The sequence below is a fragment of the Lethenteron reissneri genome, chromosome 66 (assembly GCF_015708825.2).
Source record: "Lethenteron reissneri isolate LAM-NWPU_2019-01 chromosome 66, ASM1570882v1, whole genome shotgun sequence".
Classification (NCBI taxonomy): Eukaryota; Metazoa; Chordata; class Hyperoartia; order Petromyzontiformes; family Petromyzontidae; genus Lethenteron; species Lethenteron reissneri.
Window position 1 is genome coordinate 2,611,208 of NC_083844.1, and position 24,608 is coordinate 2,635,815.

At 49.6% G+C, this 24,608-nt stretch overlaps 2 protein-coding genes across 3 annotated transcripts in view; one reads left to right on the forward strand and one right to left on the reverse strand.

The window, feature by feature from the left end:
* Positions 1-16,081, forward strand: part of LOC133359986 (myelin protein P0-like) — a 34,977-nt gene extending 18,896 nt beyond the window's left edge. For both annotated transcript variants that reach the window (XM_061578555.1, XM_061578557.1), the window contains exons 6-7: positions 25-187; positions 15,368-16,081. In XM_061578555.1, the coding sequence (XP_061434539.1) occupies positions 25-187; positions 15,368-15,425 (221 nt within the window). In that variant the 3' untranslated portion in view covers positions 15,426-16,081. The remainder of the gene's footprint in view (positions 1-24; positions 188-15,367) is intronic.
* Positions 1-24,608, reverse strand: part of LOC133359978 (butyrophilin-like protein 2) — a 155,288-nt gene that overhangs the window by 3,437 nt on the left and 127,243 nt on the right. The window lies entirely within an intron of this gene.

Here is a 24,608-nt window from a genome sequence, read left to right on the forward strand (position 1 = left end):
GCGTGTGTGTTTGTGTTGTCTCAGAGGGGACTGCAGCTCTTCCCACAGCAACCTCAAGCAATACTGCATTGTCCAGCTGGACAGAAGCACCACCAACCTCGGTCAAAAACATACTCGTGATCGTCCCTGTGTCAGTGATCCTGATCGTTGTGATCATTGTGGTCGCTTGGGTTACCATGCGCCAAAGGTAATCATCGTTTTCCATTGACAATTGCACAACATGGCTGCCTGCCAGACACACGCAGCTCTCAATGCATGTACTTGTTGACTGCTTGCAGGGGAACAATATCGTGAACTACTGTAAAACTACTGAGGATGTTCACTGTAAAAACGAAGAGAAAAAAATCTCAGGATTTTCTTTTTTTACAGATGTAATATTACAGTTTAGGTCAGTCAGATTACCCTTTCCTTATTAAGGAATTATTTCGGCATTCAATCTTGATTTGAAGCTTTCGTGACTGCAGGAATTCATACTCTTGGGTTCTTTTGGTAAAGTAACGTAGATAGAAAAATAAGTAATACATCATAATAGATCACGACGTTTCAATCGCAACAACAAACAATCGTCTTCAGGTGAGAAAGAGAAACAAGCCGCTGCATTATATAGATCCGAGGGGGGATCTATATAATGCCCCGTCACAGCGGCTTGTTTCTCTTTCTCACCTGAAGACGATTGCTTGTTGTTGCGATGGAAACGTCGTGATCTATTATTGATTTTTCTAAGTGATTTTACCGAAAGAACCAAAGATATAGGGGTTGTTATTTGAGATAGCCAGGTAGCTTCTGAAAAAAGAGCTAAAAACTCAGTGGGTCTTACCTGGTAAAAAAAAAAAGTTTTAATAGTTTATCCCAGCAGTCGGTTGCGCTGCTTTGATGATGTCGACGATGATACCATTTGGTCGATGAGCTTCCTTCTGTTCACACTGTGAAGGGAGAGATTCAACTTCTTCAGGTGTGCCATCTGGAACTTGCTCCTCTTCATCTGAGAGATGGTCACATTCATGGGCTCTACAGACAGTCCCTGACATACGAATGTCGAACTTAAACGAACCTCCATAACAATAATTGTAATTATTAACCATCCTCACTTGCAAACGTTCGGTCTTACTTACGAATCGAACCGCGGAACTATTTTGTTCGGCGGAGCGATCCTCCACGTGATGCATATCGCCCCTTCTGGCAAGTGAGCCAGGACTCGAGGTAAGTGAAAATAAAACAGATTTTTATTTATTTCCACGTGACTTTATTTACGATAGTGTTTATTACATTTTTACATACAAATCCACACTATTTCTTCGGATTTATGAGTTTATCAATGCTTCCTATTTTTGTTTAATCATAACACGTTAAGACACTGACCACATGTACCGTACTTAGCTCGAAGACTCTTCATCCACACACAACCATTCTCCAGCTCACTCACCGCCAGACTGCCCACCCCTGCCCCTGGTTTATGTCCACTCTGGGCCCTAGCTCCCTAATTTTCTACCGATAGGGGGAGCGGTTATACGGGATTCGCCAGCACCAATCACGTAACCCCGACTCTCCCGTTTCACGCCTCCCCACCTCCCTCACACGCCTGCTGTCAATCAACATTTTAATTACTCCCAGCGAGAAGCGGAAGTTCCCACGGGCTTTGGCGCGGCCATTTCCGTACTTCTGCTGGGGACCGCCACGTATTCGATCACATTGCATCAGCACCCTTGGCCCTGCCAGTGCCTGTCTCTGTGGAACAAACTCAGGCACACGTGGGTTAAGGGTCACCAGCCCCATGAGGGCTCGAAAGGCCAATGGTTGCTTAGGCTGGGCCATATCTTCCTCTGCCCTGGCTTCGACGGGGAGTTGCCACCGCCACAGCTGACGCACGTTCGCTATATTTCCCTCGGGGGGGCATCCACTCCCTTGACCTCTAATGTCCAGCGCAAGACCTTGCGCTGCACCTGCAGTGGCCCGGTCCAAGCGCGGATGAGCTTGGCACACTGGCCCAGCTTGGGGCCAGTTGCTGTGGTCCTGCCACTCGTGTGGCATCTTGCCCTCCTGCCAAGCACGCGCGAACCTCTCTAATGGAGTTAATGTGCCGGTGTAAGGGGTGCTCCACCCTGGGTGACTGCGGGGCCTCTTCCCCGAATAGCAGGTCTGCCGACATGTGAGCCTCCTCGCCATACAGTGCCCAGAACAGGGTCTCCCTGGTGGAGGTCTGCGGCTTTGTTCAATACGCGTACAGTGCGTGGGGCAGGTACAGGTCCCAATATTGCTGGTTTTCAGCAGCTAGGTGGGACAGGATCCTGGCCAGGGTACCGTTGAACTGCTCAACCAGGCCATTGGTCTCAGGGTGGTAGGCTGTGCTCTAGACCTTCTCAATGTCTAGACAGCTGACTGGTCGATCACTACCCTCCCTGGCATGCCGTACTGCAGAATGTAACTCGATGCAAATGCCTCGGCCACTGTCTCCGTGCATGTCGGGAATGGCCACTGCGACGGGACACCTAGTCAGATACTCCACAGTGACCATCATGTACTTGTTGCTGCGACCCATGGTTGGCATCAGCCTATAAGATCCAGCCCGACTAGCTGGTTTCACCCCGACACACGCAGAGGCCGTAGGGGTATGGGTTGTCGGACAGGCTTCTTTCCGCGTTGCTGAGTCTACACACATTCACATCTGCTCCCAGGCGTGACCACAGGTAGTGTCGATGGAGCTCGTCTGTTGTTCGTCGCGCCCCTTCATGCTCAGCCAATGGGTGGTCATGGGCCAGTTTCAGTAGCTCCAAGCGGACATGTGCCAGCATGCAGATCGCCCCCGCTCTGCTGGTCTCAGATGGTGCCTCCCGAGCAAGGCTGGCAGCATCGAGTTTTTTTCCATCGGGTTTTTCATGATTTTAATAAAAAACCGATCATCTCAGATGGCCATAAATCCGGTTATATTCGGTTTTATTGCCTGTTAATCCCTATAACTATAGCCCCTACCAAAGAGAAGACAAACAACACGTTCCGCAACAAGATGATGGTCAAAGGTTCGCAAGATGCTGATGGGAGTATTGGCTGGCCGATGGCAGTGAGTGGCCTGAGCTGCAAAATATCGCCGTCAAGCTGTTCAGCATTGCCACGTCCAGTGCCGCATCCGAGAGGAACTTCTCCACCATGGCCTTCATTCACTCCAAGCTGAGGAACAGCCTGAGCATGAAGTCGTTCGAGAAGTTCGTCTTCATCCAGAGCAACATTCCCGCCTTCTTCGACGGCGCGGTTGAGATGATCGAAGAGGACAGTGAATCCAATGACTCTGGCGCCGATTGACGACAACTTGACTTGCCGGATTAAAACCATGTTTTTTTCGATGGAATGTTTTTGTTTTATAAAACTAATAACCCGATAAAATTTGCCAAAAAAAATTGGGTTTTTTTCCACCCTTGCTCCTGAGTGACCCTCTCTGTCAGTATTAGCTGTGGGAACAGGAGCTGCCATGGGTTTTACAGAACCTCTGCCTCATCTACAAGCAGCGCTTTAAGTACCACAGCCAGCTCGGGATCCCGGAGTTGTTCCTGGCACGGCTCTTCAGATGTCAACGTTGAGAAGGCGCAGTTCATGTCCCCAACCAAGTTGCCTGCTGCCAGAACCTCTTTCACTGTCGCCCCACCTGCCTCGACATTCGCACTCGCACATGGGCTAACGACAACCACTCTTGTGGAGCACTGTGGGTGCACCACAGTGCCATCTGCCCATACGGCTCCTTGAAATTCAGTAAATACTTCAGCGCGTAATGATCCTTACAGACCAGACACTCACGCCCGATCAGATATGGCCTGAACTGCCTACATGGCTGAATACGTCGGCATAGCTCTCCAGTAGTTCTCATCGCTGGGATGCCTCCCTTGGCTCCAGCATGTCCCATGCCACCTGGACAGACTCAAGCAGGGGTACTTCCTCTTCTGGTGCAGGGAGGTCCACCCTCCATGCCTGGTCCTCTCCCTCCACTTCGGGTCCCATGGAGTTCTCGTCCCACAGGATGAAGACCGAAGCCCCGTCGTGGCCCTGGGAGAGGGTGTTGATTTCCGTCACCCAGGTACCTGTTCATAACTTAATCACGATAAAATTGGGGTGAAAGACACACATGAACAGTTGGCCCCAGTCCATGTCAACGAAGGTGGTGGAACCCGCAAGTTGGTGGTTCTTTGCGAGCCTCAGGCAGGGAGTGACCGCCACCTCACTGCGGGAAACCATGGCCTTCCAATCACCTTCTAGCCTCAATGGCACTGGGATGGTGATTGTATGGTGGACACACCCAACCGCGCCCATCAGCTGGCGCCGTGGATCTTTGGGAATGACGTACAGAAGGTGGAGGCCTAATGGCCTCCGTTGCTCCGAGTCCAGGAGGAACTTTAGGCGTGGAAGTAGGTCTGTATCGGCAATACACTCAGCACAGTTGGTCAGCCACCTGAAACTCATGCCACAACTCTTGCTCGCCTACTTACACCCTGAGAGTAACTCGTCCCAGGAGCTTAACTCCGGTGCCACTGGCTTTGTGAAGGGAGATTTTATGCTGGTTGCAGTTCAGTGACTGGGACCCTACCACCAAGCAGAGAGGTCTCGGCCCCAGTGTCGAGAAGGAACTGCGTCTCACACCCCGCCAACTCCCGCTCCACTACTGACACGGCCCTGAGGGCACCCACTGCCGCGAGCCATCTCCTGGGCCGCCGTTGTCACTATACGGCTGCACGCCCTTCACTCCTCCATCACCTGTACCTGTTGGGACATTCGCCTACTCCTCTGTGTCAGGACCGTACACTGCTTGCCCCCAGTTGGTCCAATTACTGGAAGGAGGTCTGTACAGCTACACCCCTCTGGGGCCCCTACCCTACCCACATCGGCAAGTAACGTGCTGGGTTCAATGTGTGGCTCCACAGGTTAACTGTATTACGTCTTATCACTTATATGCCGATAATACTCAGTCATCCATTCGAGTTGACATTGCTAATTACATTCAGCTCAATGCCAACAAACATAGAGGCTCCTTCTCGTCAGCACAAAGAAGCAATTAGAAAACCGAGATGCAGTTGTTCGTAATTCAGGAGGCTGTAAGATAATTCCCTCATCGTTTGTAAAGAGAGTTTGGGAGTTAGCTTGAATTAATTGGTTATGTGGCAGATGCTATATTGGACAGACAGGACGTAACATTCTCAAATCAAGATTATCGTAAGACTAAAAGAACACCAGAGATATATTAAATACTCTCAAACACAACTGTTGGCAGTTGCAGAACATGCTTGATAACGTTGATTTGTTGTGTAAAACTAATTATTACTGGCCGAGACAAATTCGAGAATCAATGTGATTTGAGGGAAATACAAATAATTTTAACCGCTCTGACAGCTACAGGCTTAGTGTGGTCTGGAAGTATACACACTTCGTATCACTTCTCACAATACATACTACCGATGAAGTGCATACATATTAAAACGAGTGAATAGTCATTGATTGAAAATAAAAAAAATAACCTTGCCGGGGAACCCACCAAATGATCTGCTGCATGTGGGAATGATTGGAGAGGCCCTGTGGAGGCGTTACTGCTGCCACTGCAGGGACACCGTGACGACAGCCTCCCATGTGGCTTCTCGTTTGATCTCACGGCGTGTGCCATGTGAAATTTCGTGAACGCAGAAATTAGATTTCGTTAACGTGAATTTTCGTAAACCGAACGTTCGTAAATTGAGGGATACCGATAAAGCAATTTGGACGACCCACAGATGAAAGATTACCTTTGAGAGTCCAATGTCTCATCTGTGGTTTCTCATCGTCACATCTCTGAGGTATCCTCTCTACCAGAGTGAGCGATTACTGTGCACGTTCTAAGTTGAAATAATTATCACACATCAGTGAATAGAGTGCACAATGACTGTAAAATCGTAATGTTGAACGTTTATGGAAGCAAACTATCACGTCTATTTGAGTCTGACTAGCATAGTGGAAGTTTGAAATTAATATTTTTTTTCCTTTAGAATGGCTGAAGCAGCTACCCTTACTCCAGGTGTAGAGGTGTAATTGCGCATGGCTACGAATGTAGAGGTGTGATTATGCATGGCCACGGATGGCCAACAAACACAAGGGGCGGGGTTACGGCCGTACACAAGGGTGGCGCTCGCACCGACGTCCGCATGTGTATCCCCCACGGGCCCCCCCCTTGGGGGCAAGTCCTATAAAAGGTGATGAGCCGAAAGGCTCGGGAGTCGGGACTCAGCTTTAACCAGAGAAGACGGAAGACCTGCTAGTGTAGGCCCCAGAGCTCCCCTGGCTCGCTGTCCTTATAAGGGCCGACCAGGGCAAGCCGGTGGCGTGGCCCCGAGAGCCCAGACGAAGCTGGTCTGGTGACTCAGGGAGCCGGGATCCCAGCTTAACCAAGCTGGGACAGATAGCCTCCCCTAGTTCCGTAGTGGAGGAATTGGTATAGGTTAGAGGGGTTAGCTGTCGAGAAATCCCTGTAGCCCAGTGACCTGTAATAACTGTGTTGGTGTAATAAATAAGTGTGCCTCCGATCCTGTCGTCAAGCCTCCATATACTTACTACATCTGGTGTCAGAAGTAAAACGTCCAAACGATGGACACACGAGGGACGACACGTACCAAGGAGTCGGAGATGGAAGACGCCGCGGCCGATTCAACACCAGAGATGGCCGGGGTCGGATCGGAGCAGCCGGGGCCAAGTACGCCCGCGCCGCTACGACAAGAGGGGGGGGATGCGTCGGCTGAAGGACTCCGGCTGGCCCACTCCCGCCTGGCGGAACTGCTCTACGCCGCCGCCGCTGCGTTGGAGGAGATCACGCGGCTGGGGGCTGGAGGGGCAGCGCGGGTCGACGACAGCAGCCGGCGCGCGGCGACGTTTCCCGCCACCCCGACGCGGCTGGCGGTTAAATTTCCCGCCATCTCTACAGTGCGAGCGGACGGCGGGGCCGGCCCGCGTCACGTGACTGCTGAGCGCCAAGCACAAGCCGTGACATCATCAACACCGGCCGGCGCGTCAACATCGGAGCGACCGGCGATGCCATGTGCACAGCCCGCCCACACTGTATCATCGGCGGGGAGCGACGGAGAGCGATCTACAGCCACGGACGTCGCCTTGCAGCAGCGTCTGCCGCCTCTGAAAGAATTCGTAGGCGCAGACGGAGACTGGGGCGGCTTCAAGAGGCGGTTCATCGCTCATCAGGAGATGGCGAACTGGACGGACGCCGAGGCTCTACGCGCGCTGCCGGCGATGCTGGACAACGACGCTCTGGCTACCCTCACCTCGGCGCCTAGGGAAAAGCGCGCCACTCTACACCTGGCGTTGCAGCTGCTGTCGGCTGTCTATGGGCCGCCTTCGGACTGCAGGCAGCTGTTCCACGATCGGCATCGGGGCGCTAACGAATCGCCCCTGGCCTTCCGGACGGCTCTCCTAGCCCTGGCAAAGGCTGCTTTTCCAAGGATGGACGAGGAAGGAGTGGACGCCATGGTAGCTGAGAAGCTGCTGCTACTCGCTGATGAGCTGGACGTCAACGTCCTGGCTCAAGACGACGCGGAGATGTCGTCCCTGCTGATCGCGCGCCACATACACGGGGGCTTGCGGTCCCTACGTCGGAAGGCGGCAAAGGGAGCGGCCGGCCATGCCATGGCGGCCACCGCCCTCCCGTCGGAGGAGGTCTGCGGGGTGGAGCGGCGAGGGGAATGGAGATCGGCGGCGCCACAGGCTCGGAATGGACCGAGTCGCCAGGAGCAGCCCAGGACATCGGGGGCGCTCACACGCTGCTACAACTGTGGCCTGCAAGGCCACGTTGCGTCAGGATGCCGGGCTCCCCGTCAGCGCGGGGCGACACCTCGCCAGGACGCCACGCCGTCTCCTCCCAAGCTCCAGCAGAGAAATACGGCGAGTCGCGGCACCTCACACGTTTGGCCCACACACACATCCGACACACACTCACGCGCTCAACTAAACAGGGCTCCAAATTCCCCGTCCGTCGCGCGCGATTGTTCGGTAATGCGGCGAGCGCTCCAACCAGGTCAGTGGTCGGAGCTCGCCCATCGTGTTGTTGCTGCGTCGGCGGGATCATCGGTTGTGGTCGGTCACATTGATGGGGTAGAGGTGCGGATTTTAATTGACACAGGGGCATCGGCGACCATTATATCTGATTTGATTTATAACATCCTTCCCGTTCAAAGTCGTCCCTTGCTCCCTGTTGACGTGCCATGCTATGCTGCTAACGGGGGCTCGCTGGGCATTATTGGGCAAATCCGCGCCACTATCTGCATCGGAGACATTAAGTTATCCGGCCCTGTTTTGGTTTCCTCCTCACTCGCGGTTCCGTGCCTGTTGGGGACGGATTTCTTGGCCAAAATGCCCATCCGTATCCTGATTGACCAGGGGTGCATTGAGCTCCCATCGGGCCGACGCGTTACTTTTTTGTCTTCCCCCACCACGGAGCGTCGGGCGTTTGCCACCGTGCAGGCGCTCGTGACAAAAACTGTGCGCGTACCTCCGGGGGCTCAGATGCTCGTCCCTCTTAGGTTGCGTCGGCCGTTTAATGAAGGGGTTGCGGATAGGGGGGTCTTGTTGGGACCATCTCGGGCCGGGGTCAATGGACCCGATTTGCTCGCGGCTCAGACCATGGTGAGAGGGGATGGGGACCCCTTCATTGCAGTCCTTAATGTGGGATCGCGAACGGCCGTGGTTCCTCAAGGGACCGTGCTTGCACACGCAACGCCGGTACCCTATGAGGAACCACTCGTGGGTCAGGTATCCACCGATCCTCCGTCGCGACCGCATTCGGACTGTGATGACGGATGGCTGGATGCGTTTTGCGCGGGTTCAGTGGACCTGTCCGACTCGCAGCGCGCGCAGCTGCGAGTTCTCCTGAGCGAATTTGCTGACGTTTTTAGTCAACACAAATTTGATATTGGTTGTACCAAATTGCTGCGACACCATATTGACACGGGTGACAGCGCGCCAATCCGCCAAAATCCCTTTCGGTTGAGTCCCGCCGAAAAGGATCATGTCAAATCGGCTGTTGATGACATGCTAGCCGCCGATATCATTTCCCCTTCCAACAGTCCGTGGGGCGCACCGATCGTTTTGGTGAAAAAACACGACGGCTCACTGCGGTTTTGTGTCGACTTTCGCCGTCTGAACAAAATCTCTGTGGCAGATGCGTACCCGCTTCCTCGAATGGATGAGTCGCTCGATGCCTTGGCGGGGGCGCGATTCTTTTCCACCCTCGATTTGCTATCTGGATTCTGGCAGCTTCCTCTGGATGACGAATCAAAGCCTAAGACTGCTTTTCGTACGCCGCAAGGTCTCTTCCAATTTAACCGCTTGCCGATGGGTTTACATTCTGCGCCGGCAACTTTTCAGCGGTTAATGGAATTGGTCTTGGCAGGTTTGCAATGGGATTCGTGTTTGATTTACTTAGACGATGTCATCGTCTTTAGCAAATCCTTCGAGGAACACCTCCAGAGGTTGCGTGCTGTTTTTCTCAAAATGCGGGCTGCCAATTTGAAATTTAAACCGCAGAAGTGCCATTTACTCCGCGAATCGGTGCGATATTTGGGTCACATTGTTGGGCGCTCGGGGATATCCACTGATCCCGCCAAAACGGAATGCGTCGGCTCCTGGCCGACTCCCACCTCGGTGGGAGAGGTCAGGAGTTTCATTGGGTTCGCATCGTATTATCGACGATTTGTGGCTGACTTCGCTACGATTGCGAAACCATTACATGCCTTGACGTCCAAGGGAGTCAGGTTTCATTGGGGGCCAGAGGAGGAGGCTGCTTTTCGCGCCCTCCGGAATGCTTTGGTGGGGGCTCCGCCGTTGAATTACCCCGATTTTTCACAACCCTTCTTGCTCGATACTGATGCGAGTAACACGGGCATCGGGGGCGTGCTGTCCTAGCTCATTGGGGGCGTAGAGCATGTGGTGGCTTACGGTAGTCGGGTACTGTCTCCAGCCGAACAGCGGTACTGCGTTACCCGTCGGGAATTATTGGCGATCGTTTATTTTATTCAGCAGTACCGCCCGTATCTGTACGGTCGGCGATTCACCGTCCGTACAGATCATGCGGCACTACAGTACGCCCTGCGGGTTCAACAACCATCGGGCCAGTTGTCTCGATGGTTGGAGATCCTCCAAGACTATGACTTTGTCACCACATATCGTAAGGGTGTCCGCCACACGAACGCTGACGCCCTGTCACGATTGCCACCCACTTCGGAGTGCGCGTGCCTCTTGGGTTCGGGGCGTTGTAGGCCCCCGAACGTCACCACCGATTCGGTCCTCGTGGCCGCTACCGATGCGCCTTCAGCTTCGGGTCCTATCGAGCAAGAAGGGAGAGATTCATTGCTGGGGTTGTCGGTCGCGGAATGGGGACGCCTCCAAATGGAGGACACCTCCCTCCTCGCTCTGCGCCGTCGCGTCGGGGGGGCTGGTCAGGGGGTGGCGAACGTTGACTCGTGGGGGTTGTTCCAGGGTCTTTTAATGCACTGGGATGGGAAAACCCGCCGCCAGTGGCTCGTGGTGCCTGCAGCATTAAGGGGTAAGGTGGTATGGGCTGTTCATGAGCGGCTTCTGCACTTGGGGATTCACAAGACCTTTGCCACGCTCCAGCTAGATTTCTTCTGGCCGGGCATGGCAAAGGACGTGGGGGATCTCCTGGGGTCGTGCGCGCAATGCGCGCAAAGGAAGCCACCTGCTAGGGGGTCCAACCCTCCGCTGCAGTCCATAAAGGTTTCCCGGGTTAACGAGCTCGTCGCTCTGGACATACTCGGCCCATTTCCCGCTACGCCCAGGGGAAATAGGTATTTATTAACGGGGGTAGAGTACTTCACGAGATGGCCTATGGCCTGGCCCCTGGCCAACCAGTCGGCAGCGGCCATCGCGGAGGCCTTTGTCCAGGGCTATGTCCTCGACAAGGGTGCTCCGGAACGGCTGCTTACTGACCAGGGTAGGAATTTTTCTGGTAAACTCCTACGCGAGGTGTGCGACCTCTTGGGTACGGAGAAGGTTCGGACCTCTCCGTATCACCCTCAAACTGACGGGATGGTGGAACGGCTGCATCGGACCATCTCGTCTATGCTGTCCCAGCAGGTGTCTGTATCCCAGACGGATTGGGACCTTCGTATAGCCGGGGTGTTGCAGGCCTACAGAATGGCTCCCCATGCGGCCACCGGGTTTTCCCCTTTCTTTTTAATGTATGGGCGCGAGGCAAACCCCCCTGTGGCGACCCAGCTCAAGCTCTCGGCGCCCCAGGCGAAGTCTAACTTGTCCGAACACGTTAAATTTAACATCAGCAAATTGTCTGAGGCGCGGGAAGCGGCCGCGCAAAATTCTGATCTCCGCCAGAAGGCGAACGAGAGGCTTCGGTTGGGGCGGGTACAGGTGGTAAAATGGAAACCGGGGGACAAGGCGTGGTTGCACTGTCCCCAGGTGCCGCTGGCAACCTCGTCGAAATTGGTACGGCCGTGGCGGGGGCCAGTGGAGGTCGTACAGGTCTTGCGGCCGCAGTGTGTTCGCGTCAAGTGGGGGAGGCGCCGGTGGTATGTGCACCCCTCAAGGTTGAAACCATTCATCGCGCCGCCCCGGGGTTCACACGCACACACGCATGGCCAAACGTGTGAGGGTTCCGCCGACTCCCCGGCGTCGCTGCGCTCGCCTAACTTGACATCAACTATTCCGTCCCCAGGTGCAACAGGAGTGACGGGTCCACACCCACCAACCCCTCCCGGAGGGGTCGGGGGTCACTCGGGAGCGACGCCTGACTCTCTTGTACCCGGACCGTCAACAACCGTCACTGAGCGTGCCGGGACGGGCCCTTGTGACGGGCCCGCCGCGAGAACGCGCGCCAAAACGCGCAGACTATTGTGAGGTCGGCCGTTGGGGGGCCTTGCGGACAATGGGAGGGGTGGCGTCCGGAGTGTGTATATATGTTGGTTTTGGGGTGTTTATTCGGGGGGAGCGCGTCGGGTTATTTTTTTTCTCTCTCTCTCTCTCTCTCTTCCTGTTGTTGTTCTTGTTAAGATTCTCTTGTTCTTGTTAAAAATTACGCGAGGCACACACACGGGGTTTTCGTGAGGTATGCACCTTTATTCACGTTTTTTTTGCAGCCAGGGACGGCTGCGAGCTGTACAAGGGGGGGGTGATGTAGAGGTGTAATTGCGCATGGCTACGAATGTAGAGGTGTGATTATGCATGGCCACGGATGGCCAACAAACACAAGGGGCGGGGTTACGGCCGTACACAAGGGTGGCGCTCGCACCGACGTCCGCATGTGTATCCCCCACGGGCCCCCCCCTTGGGGGCAAGTCCTATAAAAGGTGATGAGCCGAAAGGCTCGGGAGTCGGGACTCAGCTTTAACCAGAGAAGACGGAAGACCTGCTAGTATAGGCCCCAGAGCTCCCCTGGCTCGCTGTCCTTATAAGGGCCGACCAGGGCAAGCCGGTGGCGTGGCCCCGAGAGCCCAGACGAAGCTGGTCTGGTGACTCAGGGAGCCGGGATCCCAGCTTAACCAAGCTGGGACAGATAGCCTCCCCTAGTTCCGTAGTGGAGGAATTGGTATAGGTTAGAGGGGTTAGCTGTCGAGAAATCCCTGTAGCCCAGTGACCTGTAATAACTGTGTTGGTGTAATAAATAAGTGTGCCTCCGATCCTGTCGTCAAGCCTCCATATACTTACTACACAGGTAAGAACCTTTACTCCAGATAATAACAATGTACAACTAAAATTATATCAAAATTGTTACAATAGCACTTTTTCACATTGAGCCTCCTGATTATTTTTAGGAAGGTACTGGCTAGTATCTCCTGGTAAGCCACATAAAAAAAAAATTTGGTGATAACACCCAAGCGTCCACACAACCGGATACGTGAACCCACTTCCCTCTTGCCCACTTCTCCACAGTATTCACTGTCACCACGTTGAATATTAGGTGCGAGAGTGGTGCAATGGTGTTTACTCACTCCTCACAGCAACAATTGGCCCTTCAAACTGGAGGCACGGCTTGCAGTGCCATCAGTATGCCGATCACACCCAGATATGTCTCATTCGCAAGTGACCCAGATGCAGCTCTCGACTGCTTAACAGACTGTCTGGCAGAGGTAGGTGCATGGATGCAGAAGAACTGGCTATGACTGAATCCTGACAAGACGGAGCTGATGATTGTAGGGCCAGAGAGTCGGCTGATGATGGGATAGGGGAAGCTTGAGTCTCCATTAATTAACGGAGTACGCCCACTCAATGTAACAGTGGTGCATAACCGCGAGGTATACTGTTCGATCGTAGCTTGACCATGCGCCCTGAGGTTGCATCTGTGGCCAAAGCGGGGGTTTATCACCTAAGAGTGCTCCGAGTGCTGCGATCCCTCTTATCAGCTAGTGATCTCGAAAAAGTGGTTCATGCCATTGTGTCAATGCGTCTGGATTACTGACACGCTTTGTATGCTGTGCTGCCATTGTGGACTGGCTCGGAAACTGCAGCTGGTACAGAATGTGGCTGCCCGCATGCTGAGACGTGTTAGCCGTTTTGAGCACATAAAACCAATCCTTCGTGATCTACATTGGCTACCAGTCAGCTATCGCATTCAATTTAAGTTCGCTGTAATGACTTACAAAGCTCAAAACGGCCTTGGTCCTCAGTACCTGCAGTCCGGTCTGGCCCCCCGAGACGTCTGGTGGGTGTATTTCTGTGCTCCCCAGGCCAGGCCCTGCTAGCTCAACCTGGAATGTTTCATTCTCCACGAGGCGATTAGCAGGGCCCTCTCGAGTGTGGCGCCTCAGCTCGGGAACTCTCGTCCACCGGCCTCAGATTGGCTCTGAGCACCGAACAGTTCAGGAAACTCTTCTACAAGACACATTTTTTATTATAGCTTTTCCTAGAGTATGTCCCTTCATCTTCTTGGTTCTTTCGGTAAAGTCACGTAGAATGGAAATAATACAATAATAAAAATAAAACATAATAAAATAATTCTCACGACGTTACGGCCACAACGCAAGTAGCCGTCCTCAGGTGAAGAACAAGTCTGTTAGAAAGACAGCGTCTGAACAGACCTGTTCTTCACCTGAGGACGGCTGCTTGCGTTGTGGCCGAAACGTCGTGAGAATTATTTTATTATGTTTTATTTTTATTATTTTATTATTTCCATTCTACGTGACTTTACCGAAAGAACCAAGAAGATGAATCCCTGCAGTCAGGAAAGCTTTAAATCGAAATTTATGTCCCTTCATTTTTATATTTTATGTCTTGATTGTAAAGGTAGGCCTGCCTTCGTTTAATTCATACTGTAAAGTATTGCACCCTCTTTAGTGGGGGAGAGCTTTTCCTCAAAAACAAATTTTAAAGAATGAATTCCTGATTTTTAGCCCTGCCCCATTGATATACGTACAGGTGTACCCTGATATACGTTCATTCGATTTGAAACCATTCGTTACGACGTTCACCATCAATTAATACTTTGCAGTTAATGTCTCGTTTGTTTCGTTATTACGTTTTTTTTCAATTGAGCTTGGAAAAAAACTTGGTGAATACCTAAGTTAATGCACGTTATTGTCCTTTGCCCATGCGTGCATGTGATATGGTTGTGTGCCTGGACACTGGGATTCACAGCCTCACCGATTGTTGTAAACAAACCTTGGAGTTCATACTACTGTACCTTCCACCACGATTTACACTGTACACACTGCATACTCCCCAAGAGTGGGGGCAGACAATACGACCCCTCCCTCACCATCCTACTCACCCTCACCACCTCACCTACTGCCCCTCCCTCACCATCCTACTCACCCTCACCAACTCACCTACTGCCCCTCCCTCACCCTCCCACTCACCACCTCACCTACTGCCCCTCCCTCACCCTCACCACCTCACCTACTGCCCCTCCCTCACCACGTACTCACCCTCACCACCTCACCTACTGCCCCTCCCTTACCCTCCCACTCACCACCTCACCTACTGCCCCTCCCTCACCCTCACCACCAGTCACACAACGTGCACCAGTTAGTAAATTACCATGCACAAGATTTGTTTTCAATGACCTGTATAGTTATTCTCCATAGTTGTGCATAAAATAGCTTAGTTGTGTTGAAAAGCGTCACATTCGTAGGTTTAGGGTAAGAAAATATTCTTATAAACCCATCTTATGTTCTTTAATAGAACCTTATGGGATATTAAGTTTCGATATACACTCTTTCACTTTGCGTTAAGGTTTTCAAGAACGCAGCTCAAACATATATCGAGGTACACCCCTCGGACCCTACATTCCCAGTTCTTGTGATGGAAGAGACACAAAGTAATATGTTGATATGTCACGTATATGTTTGTATGTAATTGTATTTTTTGTCATCCCGGACCGATACCAAAACAGAAGAATGAAGAAAAAGCTGGAAAACGAAGCACAAAGTATGGAAATTAAATGGTTATGAAGACTTTTGAATGGAACATAGATCATGTCTGCACTGAACGTTACCATTTCTACAAAATTATAATAAAACAAATATTGCGTAACGTGTATTGTGAGATCACTGCTCTAAAGGATGTTGGTCGTCGTGAAGCAACCCCACCCCCCACTGTTTCCCTACCCAAAACCACTTTCACGACGGCAGAGCAGCCGAGTCGCGTGCCAGGGGCGTGGCCTAATGGAAAGAGGCGGGGCTTAAAAAAGGAAATGCGTGGAGCAAAAATAAGACAAAGTCCACGTGACCACGAGGAAAACATGCAAACTACAAATATACAGCAGGCATGGTCAGAGTGGAGGTCGAACCCAGGCGACGGAGATAACGTCTCGCCACCTCGCCATAGCGCGTCTTAAAATCTGTGAGGGTGGGGTACAGTAAGCAGGCAGGGCCTAAAGAATAAGTCACGGCCTGAACAAACGTCCCTGTGTATTGCAGGTAATATAAAGCATAGAATCATATAAGTGCAAGCAGGCTGCTAACCATGAGCACCGCGGATGTGGCAACAGACCGATTACTCGATTACCCATGCAATTTATAATGCGCACAAAGTCAATGCGTGATGGCACGAGTACGGCATACTTGTGTAGAGGAGGAGTGGGAGGAAGTGAGGTCATCGGCAGGAAAGAGTGGGATGACGTCATAGGGAACGTCATGTTATCCAGAGGGGGAGGGGGTGCTTAAGGGGGATCCCGGGCAGAGGGGCGGGGTCGTTGTGGGGAGCCGAGAGGAGCGGAGGACGCGCCGCTCGGCACCGGGACCCCCGTCTGGGCTCGACCAGTCGGGGGCTTAGGGGAGAATATGCCGAGGAGTGAAGTGGGTACCGGGACGGTCCACGGGAAGTACCAAGTGTAGAAGCACCTTCCTCTGGTGTGATCTGGTGGTCCTGTACGTGAGTTGTAGTAGTTAATAAACCGGCAGTAGCCCTTACAGTGAACCTCGTCTCCGTGTGAGTTTACAACGCAACACTTGTTAATGACCCGGCCGGCGATGATAGGAAGCCAGTCGAGGGAGGTATGGAATGTAGACGAGGCTTACAGTGGCCGCGGATGATGTGGGCGAGGTTGCCTTGCGACCTTTGGAGTTTGAGTATGTTTGATGTTGAGCAAATCAAGGACGGAGTTGCAACAGTCGGATGGAGACCCAACTGTACGCGCAGCCAAGGATAATGTTGGTGGTGATTGGATTTGAGTGACAGAATGGCCCTGTGGTGGTAAAAATGGCAAAGGTGTAGCCCTAAAATTACCTGCCCATGCCACTGCCTCCACTATAGGGTACTTGCTCTGCTCTTCCGTAATATCAATTTCGTCATCGTCAACAGTCTATTAAAGAGCATAATAGCTCTGCAGATTTCTCCAGGATAAATATTCTGAGTGACAGCAGCAAAATAATCAGTAACAAAAACATAAGCAACAGGGCATAATAAGTTCACGCCTGTGATCCAGTGCTGTAGAGGAAAGTGTTGGTGGAGACACGTATTTTGTGAAAATCCCAAAAACGTTGGGCTGCAAGCTTACCAGGTGATTGCAATAGAGCAAGTTTATTTATGAATCGGTATGTGAGACCCAAATGTGAGATTTTCTCCAACTTCTCTTTTTTCCTCCTACATAAAGACTCATAAATGGGCTTGGCCAAACATGCCAATTGAGCAGGACTGACTACACAGCGGTTAGTGCACTTCACTGTGTACCCAGCCGTTAACATGAGTTCGATTCTGGACCACGGTTTGCACCAATGGGGAGTGACATATTAATCTGTCCTGTGCGCCTCCAGTCCCTCTCTCGTTTAACCTGGCCATCAGATGAACCTTTTGTCAGAATGTAAATAAATTTATCCTTTTTTATTCTCTCGCCGGCCCCTCAATGTCCTTACAAAGTTTAATGTGTGTGTGCGTTACAAATTGTATTCATGAACAAATGAACAGCGTGGTGATGGACTACGGTCAAAGAACGAACATGACCGATATGGCACGGGGACGCCTTGATATCACAGTGGATTGACAAAGGGCTGATTGGCAATGAGAATGATGAGATGCATCTCGATGCTTCATGAAGACACTTTGTGTTGTATTGGCTATAGCTACCCAAAGTCTAGAGGCAAACTCAAGTCGATCTTCAAACAAATAATAGCAGTCGTTTGCCTCTTTTGGTGGCCATGGAATATGTTAATTCCACATTCCAACGTCTCAAGGTGATGACAACTCATGGAAAAGTTATTCTTGTATCAAGCCAGCTGCATGAGAGGTGGACATGGTGACAACACTGTGTGTCTAACTCTAGCATACAGAAACTCATAGACTCACAGAGAGACTCGTTAACTCATATAACCTCATAGTTACCTCGAGATCCAGGAACTCAAATAGATACGAATAGACTTGCAATTCCCAAGCGTGGTCAAGGCAGAAAAACAACAGAAAAACAGCCCAATTCCAAATCAAGACAACACAGTACCTAAATATAATTGCACATTACAATTTAAAGTTACCAATAACATTTGTGGTTGTGTCCAGCACTAATCTTCTGCTTCAGAATGTTTTGAAGGAAGCTTAGCGATGCTAATGGAGGTAAACAACGTTGTTCCAAAACGTTGGTGCTGCAATGGAATAGGCTTAATTTATAGGGCATCCATGTTGGTTCGGTTATTTACGGATGTCCATGTTGATAATGTTTTTTAGCCAATGAGGCGGTGGCGTCCTCATCCGACTAGGTCCCCTTCCCACCTGCTCGGCTATTTTGTTCCTTGTCTAGTGCAATAGCGCTGGCTGCTGTCTACAAAGTGCAACTACAAGGTATGGCAGTACGCACGTCGAGAGACGACGGTACGGTATATACGAGGGATAAAATATCTTGGCAAAACTCATGCAGGGGGCTATCTGGAAGCCCCGGGGACCTGCTAGTAGGTTCCAGTTGGGGGGGTATGGTGAGGGCGGATCAAGGCCACGCTGGGAGCATAAGAGCGAGAGCTCAAGGCTGTTGCTAAAAGTGGATCCCCTCGCCGTGCTGCTGTTCGTCACCACCATCGCCGCCGTCTTCACCATCACTGGGGCATCGCTAGCTCGACCGCCTGCCAACTGTTTCGCTAGATAGTGCCGCCGACAATAGACGGTTGTGTGTGCACCCACATAGGGTGCCTCCAAGTATTAGTCTCCGATATGCGTCACTACACATGTAATGTAGTTGTGCATTTGTCCACAAGAGTGCATCACGTGAATTGTGCACATATATCCTTGAGCCCTGACCCTAATATGTAATTAACAATTAGCCACCTCAACCATATAGCCCTAATCCATAACTCTAAACCCTAACTCCCTAAAAGTAATCTTAACTAATAAACCCTTACCCTATTCCTAACCACTAAACCAGGGGTCCTCAAACTACGGCCCGCGGGCCACATGCGGCCCACCGAGGGCATTTATCCGGCCCATGGTCACTTATTGGGCTGCGCTTGTGAGCACTAATTGGGCTGCGCTGGTGAGCACTAATTGGGCTGCGCTGGTGAGCACTCATTGGGGTTCGGTGGTGGGCACTGATTGGGCTGCGGTGGTGAGCACTGATTTGGCTGCACTGCGATCTGTGAACAAAACTGCAGGTGTAATTAACTTTTTAATGGCACCCGCACCAGTGTGAGCCTGGGGTAAAAGCGGAGTTCCCCCAATCAGACTGCATTGATGGGCAGTGCAGTCTGTATGTCTCTGTGTGGGCAAAGTTATTGCTGGTATATTGTTTTTGTAGCGCTGTATATATATTGGTATTTTACTAATAGCAATATTGACTCCCTAGGAAACAATGATGTCAGGAAAGATAAAAATTTACTCGGAGTGTAGGATATTCAAAAAACAGTGGACTTATGATTACTTTTTCATGCAGTACAAGGAAAGAGCTGTGTGTCTGATATGCCAGAATATAGTGTCTGTGTTCAAAGAATACAATTTACGTCGACACTATGAAACTCAACATAAAGATAAATATGATTGTTTGGTCGGAGAAGTGAGAAAAGATAAAATATTAAAACTGAAAAATACATTAACAACTCAGCAAAATACTTTTGTGAAGCAGAAGCAGCTAAATATTTCATCACTGCGAGCAAGTTTTCAAGTTGCCAAGCTAATAGTGTGCACTGGCAGACCATTCGTGGAGGGAGAATTTGTTAAGGAATGCCTTCTTTCTGTTGCCAAAGAGATGTGTCCAGAGAAGGCCGATTTATTTAGTACAGTGAGTCTTTCAGGACCTACAATTACACGGAGGATTGAAGAAATGGGAGACAATTTCTTTCAGCATTTGCAAAACTCCGCAAAAAAACTTTCCTATTTTTCCTTGGCACTCGACGAAAGCAATGATGTTCGTGATTCTGCACAACTTCTCATTTTTATTCGTGGGACGAATGACTATTTCGAAGTCACAGAAGAGCTTGCTGCACTGCAAAGCATCACAGGAACAACTACAGGAGAGGATATCTATGAAAAGGTTTGCCAAACTGTGAATGGTTTGGAGCTGAACTGGGCTAAACTAGCCAGTGTGACAACTGATGGTGCTCCTAGCATGGTGGGGTCTAAGAAAGGAGTAATTGCTCGCATTAACCAAGAGATGGACAAACATAACCATTCTCATCCAATAGCCATACACTGCCTCATCCACCAACAAGCGCTGTGTAGTAAATCACTGAAGTGGGACTCTGTTAACTTCATTAGAGCTCATGCACTAAACCACAGACAATTTCAGGAATTTCTGTCTGAGCTAAATGTTGACTATGAAGATGTTCTGTACCACACAGAAGTCCGTTGGCTGAGTCGAGGGAGAGTTTTGAAACGTTTCTATGACTTACTTCCACAGATTACAGCTTTTCTGTTTTCAAAAAACGAAGAAGTACCAGAGCTCAATGATTCAGAATGGAAATGGCACCTTGCCTTTCTGACAGATGTAACAGAGCTACTCAACAGTTTCAATGTGCAACTTCAAGGAAAGGGGAAGCTCATCTGTGATATGCAATCACATGTCAAAGCATTTGAAGTAAAATTAGGCCTCCTCATCAAACAAGTGAAGGAGGAAAACTTCTGCCATCTCCCCACAACTCAAACTCTGTTAGCGGAAAAACCATTGGTTGCATTCCCAAACAAAACATGTGTGGATTCACTGGAAAAATTTGCAAAAGGAGTTCCAATTTATATTTAAAGAGCTTCATCTCCATGAACAGGACATACAGCTTTTCCGTAACCCATTTTCTATTGACATTGAAAATGTGGATACAATTTACCAAATGGAACTGGCTGAACTGCAGAATTGTGACTCTCTGAAAGACGCATTCAAGTCAAGCAGCCTTCATAATTTCTATGCATTTCTCCCCTCTGAGACATATCCTCATCTCAGGAACCATGCACTCAAAATGGCAACCATCTTTGGCAGCGCTTATGTCTGTGAACAAACTTTTTCCAGAATGAAACATTTGAAATCTCCAACTAGATCTAGACTAACGGATGCACACTTGCATCACTTGTTACGACTCGCAGTGACAAATATGGAACCGGAAATTGACCATCTCATTAGCCAAAAGCAGGCCCATAGTTCCCATTGAAATACTGGCAAGTTTGTTGATTTAACTTTACTTGTTCTTCATTTTAAATATTGTATTTGTTCCCGTTTTGTTTCTTCACTTCAAAATAAGATATATGCAGTGTGCATAGGAATTTGTTCATAGTTTTTTTTAACTATAGTCCGGCCCTCCAACGGTCTGAGGGACAGTGAACTGGCCCCCTGTTTAAAAAGTTTGAGGACCCCTGCACTAAACCTTACCCAAAACACAACCCTAACCCCAATCCTTTCAACCAATCGGAGGTGGTAGCGTATTCTCAAGGTTCTAACAGGATTGTGCTGTCTTGTTCTAGGGATTGTCTATTGTGGTGTTTTTGTCGGATTGTCACTTTAGTAATTTAAGACAGACTGTTTCAAAATGTTGATCCCCTGCTGATTTTGTACGTTTGCCCACTGACAAAGAAATGATCAGTCTATAATTTTAATGGTAGGTTCATTTGAACAGTGAGAGACAGAATAACAACAACAAAATCCAGAAAAACGCATGTCAAAAATGTTATAAATTGATTTGCATTTTAATGAGGGAAATAAGTTTTTGACCCCTCTGCAAAACATGACTTAGTACTTGGTGGCAAAACCCTTGTTGGAATCACAGAGGCCAGACGTTTCTTGTAGTTGGCCACCAGGTTTGCACAAATCTCAGGAGGGATTTTGTCCCACTCCTCTTTGCAGATCTTCTCCAAGTCATTAAGGTTTCGAGGCTGACGTTTGGCAACTCGAACCTTCAGCTTCCTCCACAGATTTTCTATGGGATTAAGGTCTGGAGACTGGCTAGGCCACTCCAGGACCTTAATGTGCTTCTTCTTGAGCCACTCCTTTATTGCCTTGGCCGTGTGTTTTGGGTCATTGACATGCTGGAATACCCATCCACGACCCATTTTCAATGCCCTGGCTGGGGGAAGGAGGTTCTCACCCAAGATTTGACGGTACATGGCCCCGTCCATCGTCCCTTTGATGCGGTTAAGTTGTCCTGTCCTCTCAGCAGATAAACACCCCCAAAGCATAATGTTTCTGCCTCCATGTTTGACGGTGGGGATGGTGTTCTTGGGGTCATAGGCAGCATTCCTCCTCCTCCAAACACGGCGAGTTGAGTTGATGCCAAAGAGCTCCAATTTGACCACAACACTTTCACCCAGTTGTCCTCTGAATCATTCAGATGTTCATTGGCAAACTTCAGACGGGCATGTATATGTGCTTTTTTGAGCAGGGGGACCTTGCAGGCGCTGCAGGATTGCAGTCCTTCACGGCGTAGTGTGTTACCAACTGTTTTCTTGGTGACTATGATCCCAGCTGCCTTGAGATCATTGACAAGATCCTCCCGTGTAGTTCTGGGCTGATTCCTCACCGTTCTCATGATCATTGCAACTCCACGAGGTGAGATCTTGCATGGAGTCCCAGGCCGAGGGAGATTGACAGTTATTTTGTATTTCTTCCATTTGCGAATAATCGCACCAACTGTTGTCACCTTCTCACCAAGCTGCTTGGCGATGGTCTTGTAGCCCATTCCAGCCTTGTGTAGGTCTACAATCTTGTCCCTGACATCCTTGGAGAGCTCTTTGGTCTTGGCCATGGTGAAGAGTTTGGAATCTGATTGATTGATTGCTTCTGTGAACAGGTGTCTTTTATACAGGTAACGAGCTGAGATTAGGAGCACTCCCTTTAAGAGTGTGCTCCTAATCTCAGCTCGTTACCTGTATAAAAGACACCTCGGAGCCAGACATCTTTCTGATTGAGAGGGGGTCAAATACTTATTTCCCTCATTAAAATAGAAATCAATTTATAACATTTTTGACATGCGTTTTTTTGGATTTTGTTGTTGTTATTATGTCTCTCGCTGTTCAAATTAACCTACCATTAAAATTATAGACTGATCATTTCTTTGTCAGTGGGCAAACGTACAAAATCAGCAGGGGATCGAATACCTTTTTCCCTCACTGTAACTGGATTGCTTCATGAACGAATCTTTGCTGATAGCCAGTGAGTTTGCAGGGTGCCTTCGTCTTGGAAAAATCTATTTCGCGTGTGCCCATAGCATTAAAACAATGATCAGCCACGGCCAAGGTATTGGTCCTACCGTGTTTCAGATCTGCCTTATGTTCATGAACACGGTCCAAGACATGTCGCTTAGTTTCCCCAATGTAACTGCTGCCGCCTACACAGCTTATTTTGTAGACGCCGGAGTATTGCATGTCAGGGATCACATCCTTCACAGAAGGCATCAGATCACGAATTGTATGTACTGTGTTGAATCGAACCTGGGTCTTGTGTTTGCTTATGATTTTGGAAATCTTTTTGGTGACCCCTGCTATGTATGGCAAGGTGATGGTTTTGATCGATGTCTCATGGGGTTGTTTCTCTATGGTTGGAGAAACAGCTTTGCAGATAACATCGTCTGAATATCCATTCATCTTGAGGGCCTGGTGTACGTGTTCCAGTTCACTGGCTAGGTGGTAATGGTCGGAAATACATCGAGCTCTATGGTGTAGAGTTTTGATGAGGGAATTTTTCTGGGATGGATGGTGGTGGGAGTCAGGTATTAGGTAGACATCCATTTGGGTGGCTTTCCCATTGAGCCATCTGGTCTCTTTTCGATTAAAACATCCAAGAATGGCAACTTGCCATCCTTTTCCACCTCCATGGTGAATTTGATGGCTGGGTGTATGGAATTGATGTGGTTGAGAAATTGGTTCAGAGCTGGTAGGCCATGTGGCCAGATGACGAACGTGTCATCTACGTACCTCTTCCACAAGGACAGACGTAAAGTGGATGCCTGGATGGCATCTGTCTCAACATTTTCCATGAAAACATTGGCTACAACTGTAAATAAGGCAGAACCCATTGGGGTACATTCAACTTGTTTGTAGACTGTTCCATTCCAGGTGAAGTAAGTGTTGGTGAGGCAGTGTCCAACCAGGGCCGGTACATCAGCATTTATTCCTTGTTGGACCAAATTTTCAATGAATACCAGGTTAAATGTCTCACACTAACACAGCCGCCATTGCTCGTGTCCTCGTCGTGGAGGTAGCTCTCCGATCTTACATTTACATGCACATTTCTCAATTTCACATGACTAGCCCCGCCCACTTCGTTTATGACCCTTGGGCTATACTCATTTCAAACCTTTAAAACTGCCTGCCTCAGCAGCTTTCCCCCTCTTTTTTCTCCTGATGACGATTGCTTGTGTTGCGATCGAAACGTCGTGATATTTTCATAGTTTTTATTATTTTGTATTCACTTTATTTTCATTTTCATTATTTTATTGTTATAATTTTTATTATCTACGTGACTTTACCGAAATACCCAAATAACATAAACATTAAAACGATTGAATAATAATAAATTTGAATCATGATTTGAAGCTTTCGTGACTGCAGGAATCCATACTCTTTGGTTCTTTCGGTAAAGTCACGTAGGTATAAAATAAAATAAATCTCGACGTCATCACAAGCAAGCTTGTGTTGCGCCCGAAACGTCGTGATTTATTTTATTTTATACCTACGTGACTTTACCGAAAGAACCAAAAAGTAATGAATTTGAAATTAAACCTAGCCTCATTTTCACCACCTAC